Source organism: Capsicum annuum, chromosome 8, assembly GCF_002878395.1.
Source record: "Capsicum annuum cultivar UCD-10X-F1 chromosome 8, UCD10Xv1.1, whole genome shotgun sequence".
Taxonomy (NCBI): Eukaryota; Viridiplantae; Streptophyta; class Magnoliopsida; order Solanales; family Solanaceae; genus Capsicum; species Capsicum annuum.
Window position 1 is genome coordinate 158,974,874 of NC_061118.1, and position 11,923 is coordinate 158,986,796.

Below are 11,923 nucleotides of genomic sequence, written 5' to 3' on the forward strand. Positions count from 1 at the left end.
AAAACAAAAAATTTAAATTGAGAACAACAATAATAGTATCTGCCACAACGATGAACAACCAACAACAATATCAATGGTGATAGTGATGAACAAATAACAACAATATCAACACAGTAAAGAGACTTGACCAAAAAAAGATTAAAAAAAAAACCAATAACAACAATATCTACCACAACAATGAACAACCAACAACAATATCAATGGTGATGGTGATGAACAATAACAAAAATATCAACACAGCAAAGAAACTTGACCAAAAAAGAAAAAAAAAAAAAAAGCAAAGGCCCTCTTCAGGGATTCCCCAGAAATCAGCTATATATGATGATGAAGAAAAAGAAGACGAAGAGAGAGATAATTACATGGTGATGGTGATGGCTATGTTAGCCATAACTGTGGGGATTTGGGGGGAGGAGGAGGGGAGGAAGAGAGATGAAGAGAGCTGTAGGGGTGGGGGACGTTAATGGTGATGCCATGGCAGCCATGACAACTATGGCTGGATGAGGGACGAGGGACAAGGGACGGGGGTGAAGGGTGAGGTGGAGGCGGCTGGACGAGGAAGGGGGGCTAGATGGGGGGGGGGGGGCGGAGGGGGGGGGTGGGGGCTGGACGGAGAGGGGGGGTATGGGGAAAGGAGGGTTTTTTATTTTTATTTTTAAAATTTAAAAAATATTTTTTAATTAGAAATGATGGAGGAAAAAAAAGAGGCTATTTTTTATTTATAATATTATTTTTAATTATTTTAATATAAAATTGATCAAAAATTGACTCCCACTCGTACCCCAGGCGAGTGACTACACTCTCCTTGTCCTAGTCAACCATTTAATACCATATAGGCAAAGTCAACGGTCAAAGGGTTTGAAATATTATTTTTTAGTGAGTTCAGGGGTCCAAATGATAAACATATAAGTAAAAGTGTCTAACTTACAAAACCGACCTAATACAGGGGTCCAGAAGATCATTTTGCCCAATATTTAATGTGAAAGTTATTCTTTTTGTGTTGACACCTAGATTTTTTAAAATGTTGAAAAAGATCACTATTTGCACGACTTTTAAAGTAGTATAATACTTTCTCCGTCTCAAATTATCTGTCCCAAATCGAAATGGCACATTGATTAAGAAAAATAATTAATAACATGCCTAGTTTACCATAGTGCCCATATTAAATTCTGTTTACATTTTAATTTGAGGAAAAATTAATTAATGCAAATGGTAAAACATGAAAATTTATCTTTGACTCTTCTTGATTAATGAAAAAAGATAAATAAAATGGAAAATTAAATTAAAAAATTTAGGACGGGGGAGTACTTGCTTTTGATATATTCCTTTCTGGTGGTATGTTGGAAATATTGCCAGCAAATATTTTCAATCTTTGGATGTTGTGATTCAATAATAAATTTCTCCTTTATTATTATTTGTTTAACAATTTTTATGGCATAATTTAGTAAAGGTTGTCTATACAATTTTTCATTTTGTGTAAATTTTATAATGCTATTAAAAATTATCAATCACGGTATGAGAATAGTGTATGTTTATCTTATTCGTGTGTGCATATTGCTTCTTTATGTACACTGAAAGGTATTTTAGTACAACAACAACAAACCCAGTGTATTCCCACCTAGTGGGGTCTGGGGGGTAAGATGTACGCAGTCCATACCTCTACCTCTGATGAAGTAGAAAGGCTGTTTCCGATAGACCCCCGGCTCAAGGCACGAGATACCACACAAACACATAGTGCAGCACAGAAGCAAATTACATAACATAAATACGGCACCCATAAGTAATATAAAGCAGAGGAAAGCAGGGGAAAGCACACAGATTCGTAATACAACATGGAACACGGAACACAGAATCATGACAAGAATAAAACCCCCACCAAGTAATTCCCTACACTAGCGACCCGAACTGGCCCTAATTCCAAACTGAAAGGTATTTTAGTACGTAAAGTTATTTTTGTTGCATAATGTTTAGTAATAAAATATTATATTTAATTTCTAGTGATTAATATAATTTTATTCAATTAAGAATTAGCTACAACACTCTTGATTAAATAAAATTATATATTATGTTTCGAATCACTTAAAGAAATTATAGACATTAAATAAAGGCTACTGTCTAAGTGATCTATAGTTGTTTAATTGAAGATTAGCCACAACGTCTTTAATTGAATAATTTTTTTTTAAAGTTTAAAGATCACATAAAGAAATTTTAGACATTAGAATTGTAATTGATTATGCACGATATAATAGCTTAAGAATCTTTATTATTGGGTTGCATAATTAATTAGGGTAAAATATTAAATACTTTTCATAATTACCCACAAGAATTATGAATGAGAATTTAATAGTTTTATCGTCAAGATAGAGTATCATGCTAGTAAACGATGATTCTATCATAACAAATGAGTTTAATTGAATTAACATTTAGCCCACAGACATTTTTTATGTCAGTAGATTCAACTTTATATTATTTGCCTCAAATTTATTAAGCATGTATGTATGTATATTTTTCCAGTTATGCAACCTGTGAATTTCTCTGATATTTGTGATATTTCCAAATTGAATGGTGAGAATTATAAGATCTGGAAGGAAAGAATTCTCCTTCACTTAGGGTGCATGGACATTGAATATGCTATCAGAAAAGACGAACCACATATTGATGAAATTAGCACTCTAGCTGAGATTGCTATTTATGAACAATGGAAGCGCTCTAACCGTTTGAGTTTTATGTTCATTAAGACCAAAATCTCTGCTGGTATTCGTGGTTCTTTCGAACAACATAATAATGTCAAGGCATTACTGAAGGCTATTGATGAACAATTTGAGACTTCAGATAAGACTCTTGCCAGCACCTTAATTATGAAATTCTCATCAATGAGGCTCACCTGTGAGAGAGATGTTCGTGAGCACATCATGAAAATGCGAGACTTAGCAGCTCAACTAAAGACTCTTGAGGTGTGCGTGAGCACATCATCCTTGGTTTCTTCTTTTCGCTCTACTCCAATCTCTGAGGCAAACTAGAACATTTATTGCATTGCTTCCCAATGAGTGTCGGTTGTCTCCAATTTGCTGTCGTCCCTGACTAAAGGCGCTCTCTGATGCAACAGTTGATATTGACACATTCAAGATATCTGCAGCTAATCTTGAAAGCACAAGATATTGTGTTTCATTACTCCTCCACCAATCCAACGTATTGATCCATCGTCTGCGATCCTTTGACAGCGGCCGAAGATAATATTTAAGCTCTTCCCGATAAGTTGATGTGTAAAATCTCTCATCAACACTGTTCCAACAAGGTAAAAAATCATAAAAGGAATCAGAAAAACCACTATGTGCCAGCCTTTTAGAAGATGATGGCTCCTCGGGAGGATGAGGAGCGACAGTTGGAGTGATATTTATAGGTACGGTTAAATCAACTAAATCAGCATAGTGATTATATAATTTTTCTATGTATTCATTCACATCATCCATAGCCTTCCACAAATCAGGTTGTACTTGTTCAGAATCATTGTTAGTATTTATTTCTAAGTTAGCATAAATAATAGTACTAAAGTGACACATAGTATTATATTTCATGCACGAATTTAGCATAGCACCAACCAAGTAAATAAAGGGAATCGGAAAAAAATATTTTTTAAATTTAGTAAACATGACACCAACAGTATCTTTATAACCTTTTTTATTTTTATATTCTTTGAGTAAACCAGAAATATCGGCTATATATGCCAAAATATTACAAACAGTAGGATAATAAGCACCGAAAAATTCAATCGTAGCAACATAAATTTTTTCTAAAAACTTAACAAGATCATTAATTACAACATAATCAGAATCATGTAGCATGCAATCAGCAGAATCAACAAATGAACCACAATATTGGTTAAAAGCTAGTGTAATAGAAACTCTATATTTATAACAATTTTTTAAAAAATCATACATAGAATTCCATCTAATATCAATTTCCTCAGGCATCAATATTGGTACAAGTCCATTTTTTTTTACATTTAACTTTATATTCTCTATTTCTTTTTCTTCAATTATTTTCTTGAATAAAACCAACATCAAGATGGATTTTTTCAATATAAATCTCAAAAAACTCAAGACCATCTTTTACAATTTAATTATATATATGACATGAACACTTAATATAAAAAATTTCAGGTAACGGTGGAGATAGCTTAGATTTTAACTTTGTTATAATAGTCTTGTTGTTAGAAGCATTATCAAAAGCAATACATAAGATTTTATTTTCGATACCATAAAATTCTGCAACTTTAACGATTGAATCAGGAATAAAATCTCCAGTATGTTTACAATCTTCATCATATAAAAAAAGTAAGAGTACGTTTTTGCATCACAAAATTACTATCCATCCAGTGACAAGTAATGGTTAAATAATTATTTTAATTATTTACAGCACGATCAAGATCAGAAGTTAGGGACAATTTACATTGAATATTTTTTTAACAATGTTGATAAATAAAAATAATATTATGAATGAAGTCTAAAAAAATCTGACCGACAAGTACTTCTAGGAATACCATTAAACATAGGATTATAAATTGCTTGAATATAGTGAATAAAGGCATCAGAAGAAGGAAAACAAAAAGGCAAACAACCCACAACTACCATTTTAGCTATTTCTTCTCAGTCCCTCAATTTATTATACTTCTTCATTACCTGATCGGTTGTTGGGTTCATTCTAGTTTGCGTTGGCCCACCAACATCCCCACTACCTCGTGCAATATTTAATTCTCTTTCGTGAGCATCACCTATATATCTCATTAACGTACCCGTACCCCCTTGCTTGCCTCCTCTTTTATGCTTATATATTTGTTGATAAATATTGCATTCCACCTTAGTATCTGATATACGTTTAAAAAATTGCCATGCAATACTAGTTGTTTTATGAGCTCTTGGGGCACAAGGAGGAGGGGGAGGGAGATTAACCGATTCAGATCTAATGTTAGCATTTTCTATTATGGGTGTCTCACCAATATTTTCATCATCTTTGCCTAAATTAACAGTATCTACTTTATTTTCTTTGTTTATATCGTATTTTTTCTGAGCTTCTACATAATCCATATCGTGAGCACCTACACCTATTTCTTCCTCAAAAGGTGTACCAAGCGGTACCGGAGGCGAAGGCACACGGGTATATCTACTACTTGAAGTACCTTTATCGCTAGTAATTCATTTTTTTCTACCACTACCACTTCCGGAATGAAAAATTTTAACACTTTTAGTGGCGAGGTTTCTTAATTTATCCATAATATAAATTAAACTAAAAAATTTCAAAACACAAATATAATAAAATAAAATATTCAACAATTAATACACTAATTAAAAATTAAATGTAAGAGATAGAACTATAATACCAAATTTTGGAAGTATCCAAAGGTTGCGACTTTAGAAACTTCTACTCGTACTTTGTAATCGCAAAATTAAAAAATTAAAGTGAGCACTTTAGGAATTTAAATATATAGAATATTAGAGAATTGAGAGAGAATGAGATTTGAGAGAATGAAAATTTGTGTAAAAAATGATTTGAGAGTGTAGGGTATTTATAGAACTTTTTTTTGGGATTAAAAAAATATTTGAATTTTTATTTTTTAATTAAAAAATGCCATTTGAGCCGTTTTAAGGGCCCAAACGGTAATATAGCCGTTGGGCCCAACGGTCAAGTGGCCCAACGGTCAAGTGGCCCAACGGTCGAATTTTGTAAAAAAAAAAATTACTCCGGGCCGGTTAGCCGGCGGGCCCGGACCGGGTTAACCGAGCTCAAACCAAAAATAACTCGGCCCGGGACCCCGTACCCTACAACCATGGGATGATCGGGCTGGGTCATACCGGGTTAGGTTTGCTTAGTGGGCCGGGTTGGGCTGGGTTAGCCCGACCCATTTAATATATGTCAACGATAAGCTCAGTGCATCATATCCCATCACTACTAAAAATTACCCCTATTGCAACGAAACTTTTTCCAATGGTTCCAAAGGCATTGCGATAGATGGCCGTTGCAAAAAATTTCTTTCTACTAGTTCTATAACCGTTGCTATTGATCTATAACCGTTGCAATAGGACATCCTATAGCAACGGTTTCACGAACCGTTGCCATAGAGTCACCTATGGCAACGTGTTTTTGGATTAAAAAAAACTATTGCAACTGTTATTGTTTTTCCTCTCTATTCTTCCATATAACCTGCCAAAACTTTATAAAATATATAATAAAAACTAAAAAAAATATACAAAAATAACTTTCACATTCACTTTACCATCAGTCCACAAACTTTAGCATTAGCACTTATACTGCCATTGCGCTCTTCGACTGGGGCTCGAAAGAACCATTGATGCTCCGATTGTAACTCCGACGGCCCACTGTTGCTTCGATTATCACTTTGAAGGGCCACTGCTGCTCCGATTGTCACTCCGATGGGCCACTGCTGCTCCGATTGCCACTTGGACTGCTTCTCCGACCTCGTCTCTAACTGTCGCTCAGATACTACTTCGATTTACAATAGATCTTGTTGCTGAATCCTCATAGTAAGCTTTCTCTGCATATGCTAACAAAAAGGAGAATAAAATCCCCATGATTCCATTCTTTTTATGTTGTAATGGAGTCAAGATCTAGAAATTTGTTGTGTTTGTCATCAGTTTTAAGTTTTCAGCACAATCTATTCTGATTACTACAGATTCTTTGTTGGATTGGCATTTGTATGTTTCTTATGTTTCAAAGTGAATTTTGAGGCTTATATGTGAATTTCCAAACGTATGTATTTGTATATTTAATTACTAAATTATAGTAGAATAATGGAGCCTCACACCTTTTGTTGGATTTCTATTTATATAGTGAATTTTGAGGCTCATATACGAATTTATAAAGGTATGTATTTGTGTTGATCGAACGAGTTTGTGTATTTTCGTTGACTTATATGATATGCAATTGCAGAAAGTTAACAATTACGAAATATTGTATGCTTTTAGGGACCTATATTTTCCAAGCTATACAAAGTTATCAAAGTCTTCCTTTGTTGCAGGACAACACATTCTTGCTTTATTGCTCTGTTTTGCTTCTTTATTCCTCTGTTTTGCTTCTATACTTGGACTTAATGGTTTAATTTTTCTATTGCGGACTCTGTTGATTGAATGAGTGTGTGCATTTTTCTATAGGAAACTATCTGACTGGGCTATCTTTCTATGACTCCTACTCCTAATGTTTTGGTCAATAACAATAAATGATACATATAGCAGAAAAATAAAGTGACTACTCTCCTATCTCTGTTGTACAAGTCCGGCACATTTCTACGAAATAGGTACTTGAATAGTCTCGTTAGAAACTTGGAAGGCGGATATCCCTGTTTATTCATGTGAAACAGTCAAGAGAGGTAGCTTTAACAAGTATGGTATAGATGTTTGCATGTACCAGAAAGCTTCAATAAATGTGGTTCTTATTTTGGAAACAAATGGTCTTCAAATGATGGAATGAAGAAGAAAAAAGATTTCTTTTAATCTAAAGGTGGGGTAAAATGGGTCATGGGTCATGGATAATTAAGTATTGGGTCAAATATAATCAAATGGGTTATTCTGTTAAGTTTATAACATTTCCGTTAGTTTTTTGTTCTTTGGAATTATTAAAGAGTTCAGTGATATTATTGTTCAAAAAAAAATCATAAGTGACATTAGTGGGATGTTTGTGAAAGTTCAGTGACATTTTAAGGAGTTTACTCAAATATACATCCAGGGACTCTTTACCTAAAGCTTTAGGCTACTTCTATCTCTACTCTTTGTAAAATTGGGAAATGTCTTTGACTTGCTACATATGATTAAAATGATGAAACAAATGATTGTTATAATTAAGTGCAAGGAGATACCAATTATTTTGGATGAATAATGTAGTAACAATATATTGGATCTGAACATTATATTTTGGATATCTTACTCTCCGAAAAACTTTCTACCTAATATGATGGATAGGTAGTGACAACTAGTGCCATTCTGGTGAAGCTGAAACTATTCATCCTGCTAGTTAGTGAAGCAATCATAGAGATCTTGTGGAAGTATTAAGCAAGATAAGGTGCATCATTTTGTTTATATCTCGTGATGAGTTGTAAACGCACAATTCTGTTTAATTAAATAGAACTTTTCTAAATAATTAAACAGAACTTACTTTCAAGAACTATGGTACAACTGTCCTATATACTACTATGATTTACCTTCCAAATGTATTTCATTTTCATCCTGGGAATCTTATGCTTTATTTCCATTCCTTGCGCTAGTTAGTGAAGCAACCATAGAGATATTGTGAGACTGTTGAGCAAGACTAAGGTGCATTCACTGTGCTGGGTGAATCCATAGCGATATCTTGCGCCAGAGCGCTTTGGTTCTTTCACTTAGCACCCTCAACCTGCATTGGTGAATCTAGTTCCTTCACCATATTCAGCTACCTATTCCCCAACGCCACTCTAAATAGGCCACAGAGCAAATGCTGGCCCAAATAAAAGACATGGTGGCATGACAAATATCATATCTACTCCTTGTCTTAGAGACCCTGATGATAGTATAAAGGCAAAAAGAGGCGTTATCTACATCAGACGATTGTACAAATGTGGCAAAGATCCCTAACTTAGGGTTTCAACTGGATCCTTATGCTATTTTATCATCATTAAAAAGCCATTCTAATTTTGAAGGTCAATTCAGCTGCAGAAAAGCATTTGAATCAGGTTCAGTTAAAGGTGTGGCAAACAGTATTGAGAGTGGCCGTGTTGGAACATCAAAGGCACGCCTTGGATCTTTTAACAATGAAGGTACTCTTAAACTTGGGCCCATTAAATTAACAGCTGGAGCAAAGCATGTGCTTAAGCCCTGCCAGAATAATCCTCAGAAGAATTTCCAACCAACCCATTCAACTATCCAATTCGGCGCGTCTTCTGCTGGCAACTCAGGAAACTGAGAAATCAACCAATATGTACAAGTTCTAGCGGTAAGCTTGATCGTCCAATAAATTACAATCTTTCTAGACAAACACTGTCAGTCTCCAACTACATAAATCATGGGAACATCTGTTTGCTAATTGCAGGAGTTTTCTTCTGCTCTAGTGGACTTGAATTCAGTTATAAACTATTCCTGAACCTGTCTTTGTCTTTGCAGATTTGCTTCAATATTGGAACTCAAAAGAAACTAAGGTATGATATGAATATGTACATTTATTAGTTTGTTCCATAATCACTACTTTAATTTGTTTTTTAAAATTGATCTCTACCAATTGTCTTGCCGGATAAGTCCAATGCTAACAAACAAAATCGAAAAATGTGGAAGTATCCTCATACTGTTGGCAAAACAAATTTTGCTCTAATCCGCGAGGTTTGGTGTTCTTGTATATTTGTTACTTGTTGACTTGAATTTTTTTATGTCGACTTGCGTGTAACTAGGAAAAAAAGAAGGAAAATTCTGGTGCTGTGTCAAACAAGGAATTCTTTGTGGATACTAGAAGAAGGAAATCTGGACGAGTGTCCAAGGATTCATATGAAGATATTACAAATCAAATAGTATGAAATTTTCTAATTCAAAATTGATCAAGATCATTTGTTCTTTATTAAATATTAAATCAACTCAATTTTCTTGCTCGTTTTGGATCTGACTTGTAGGTTGAAATGGAGAGAGTAGAAACTCAACAAAGTGAAGATGCTAGTCAATCAGTTGATGCATTCACAACAGTTATGGTTCCTGATCATCCAGGTCGAGTAAGACTATACGGACGCGGGGTGACCAAGTCTCTTTTTAAACAAAAAATAAGTGATTCCGGATCCTCTTCAAATATTGCTACGGATGAATTGGTAGAAAAGAGAATGGATGAACTGGAAGAGAGGATACAACAAAGAATACATGCTCAAAGAGATTCCATTGAACGAGATGTTACAATGAACATCATTGAACAATTGCAACATCAAAATCCAGGATTAACACTTGATCCTAATATGCTAAGATTCAATGCTCATTCGTCAAGGGAAGAGGCTGCTATCCAACAAATCAATCGTCTATTTATTGGGAGTAACAATGAAGCTGTGTCTTTTTTTTCTTCTTCTTCTCGCCATTGCTGTGATGCCATATAGTTTACTACTATGTTACTCAAACTCTTCAAACATGCCACTGGATGTGTGTTGGGTCCTTCAAAGAAATACATTTTTGGAGGACGCAACATCGGTGCTGCTATAATTTTTAAGAGTCCGAGTAACACAGCTTGAATATGTTGTATAAGTTTCCAATTTTCCTTCTGAAGTTCCCTCTCTCTCTCTCTGGGCCAACGGCCATGATTTTACCATCAGTTTTATGTTGTGTATGGTTCATGTAGTAAGGGGTGAAGGGTGAGCAAAAGGTGATATGAGAAAGGACAATATTAATGTTTCTAGTTTAAGGATATATCTTAATCCAGATCTTAACTGTTACATTAACATCTCTATATTATTAGGTGTATGTTTTTAATTGAAATGTATACAAAATGGATGGGTTTCTGCAGTTTTTGATTTTTTTGTGAAACTATGTATAGTCATCGATCTCACTTGTGGAGAGTCCAAGAGTGAGTACAATTTTTGCCTCCATCCTTTAAGTTTCCATACACTATAGTGATTATTTCTTAGTCTTTCTGTCCTTTCTCATAAGATGAGTGTTTGTAGTCTGTTTAGATTGCTTATTTAGGGATAGGTGAAGTCTTTGCAGCAGTTGGACATGGTTAGGACCAACCGGATAAGAGATCTAGTGTATAATATTGTGAATGTAGAAGTTAGCTTGTAAAACAATCCTTCAAGCATAATACCAGTATAAATGGACCTATTAGTTTTCTCTCAGCAATAGCACTGGTGGTAGCCTGATGGAGCTTGGAGTTGTTGGTTTTCTGCATAAATAGAGCCTTCATAAAGGAGCTGTTGGTTCTCTTAATTGGATACTGGTAGTTGGAGCCTATGAAGGGTGTGTGTGTGACACTTAGGAAGCGATCTATTTACACAAGTGATGTCATGGATGTTACATTCTCATAAATACATAATTCAAGTTTTTCTTATTTCAAGTTTGAGATGTATCCAGTATGGTATCAATCAACATGTTCAACCTTATACGACCTGCTGTAGGAAAGAAAATGTTGTGAACACACCGTACGTTATCTTGCTCACTAGTTCGGAGCTTTGATCCATGTAACTCACTAGTGATTGTTTGAGCATAAGCAACTTAAACAGTAATGAGAAAATAGTTCATCTCCATTCCAATTGTTGCTATGTGAATAGTTGATTAGGCTACATAGACATCACTGGAAAAATCTTGTCAAGAAAGGTATAGACACCCCCACTTAGTAATAGCGCACCACTGCAAATTAAATGATTAAGGAGGCAAAAATCTGCTGAGTACTTAAACTACTTATAGGAATGTTGTTACGATGTTACTAGAGATGAAGTGACTGAGCCAGAAGAGATTTAAGCTTAGTCATCTCTTACTAATAGTGCCATTTTTTTCATAGACAATTACCCAAGTTCTGTATATCATGATTAAGAGCATGGAATTTTTTCCTCAACAACTCTTGAAATAGATTTTCTATATCATTTTAAATAAAGAAAAATTCTAGTGTGAATCAACCAAGATTTGGTAACATTTTTCTAGTTTATGCTCTATTTATAGGTGTTCTTCTATGTTATTGAAAATTAAATATGTTGTCATTAAGTACTAATTGAGATTATTTTTTCTCTTTTTATAGATGTTCAAAATGAAAGAGGAGATGAAGAAAGTGATAAAGAAATTGACCTTACTTGAGAAATTTTTTGAATTATTGATAGATAATTTTGTGAAACTTATCGCCACTCAAACTTGATACTTTATGGAAAAACTAATGACGGTTTGACTTTAATATTTTTTTTTGGATTTAGATTACTAGTTTGTTGGATATTTTA

General features: G+C 34.3%; 1 protein-coding gene across 7 annotated transcripts; it reads left to right on the top strand.

Moving 5' to 3' along the window:
- Positions 1 to 6,179: 6,179 nt before the first annotated feature.
- Positions 6,180 to 11,880, top strand: LOC124886452. Of its 7 annotated transcripts, none has more exons than XR_007043647.1 (6): positions 6,216 to 6,536; positions 7,968 to 8,067; positions 8,270 to 8,973; positions 9,141 to 9,175; positions 9,422 to 9,538; positions 9,638 to 10,505. XR_007043647.1 is itself a non-coding variant. In XM_047394837.1 (4 exons), the coding sequence occupies exons 1-4, from the start codon at positions 9,300 to 9,302 to the stop codon at positions 11,784 to 11,786; spliced, it is 642 nt and encodes a 213-aa protein (XP_047250793.1). In that variant the 5' UTR covers positions 9,193 to 9,299; the 3' UTR covers positions 11,787 to 11,880. The 7 variants fall into 7 exon arrangements, 1 of the variants encoding a protein (XP_047250793.1); XR_007043648.1 differs by having other exon boundaries at positions 6,219 to 6,536; positions 8,681 to 8,973; XR_007043643.1 differs by lacking the exon at positions 7,968 to 8,067 and having other exon boundaries at positions 6,180 to 6,536; positions 8,681 to 8,973.
- Positions 11,881 to 11,923: the final 43 nt, after the last annotated feature.

Bases quoted from the DNA above. Each gene is read 5' to 3' on its own strand.
- LOC124886452 (XM_047394837.1), top strand. From the start codon at position 9,300: ATGTGGAAGTATCCTCATACTGTTGGCAAAACAAATTTTGCTCTAATC. The intron at 9,354-9,421 runs GTTTGGTGTTCT...GCGTGTAACTAG, and splicing joins ATTTTGCTCTAATCCGCGAG to GAAAAAAAGAAGGAAAATTC. The intron at 10,053-11,730 runs CTGTGTCTTTTT...CTCTTTTTATAG, and splicing joins TATTGGGAGTAACAATGAAG to ATGTTCAAAATGAAAGAGGA.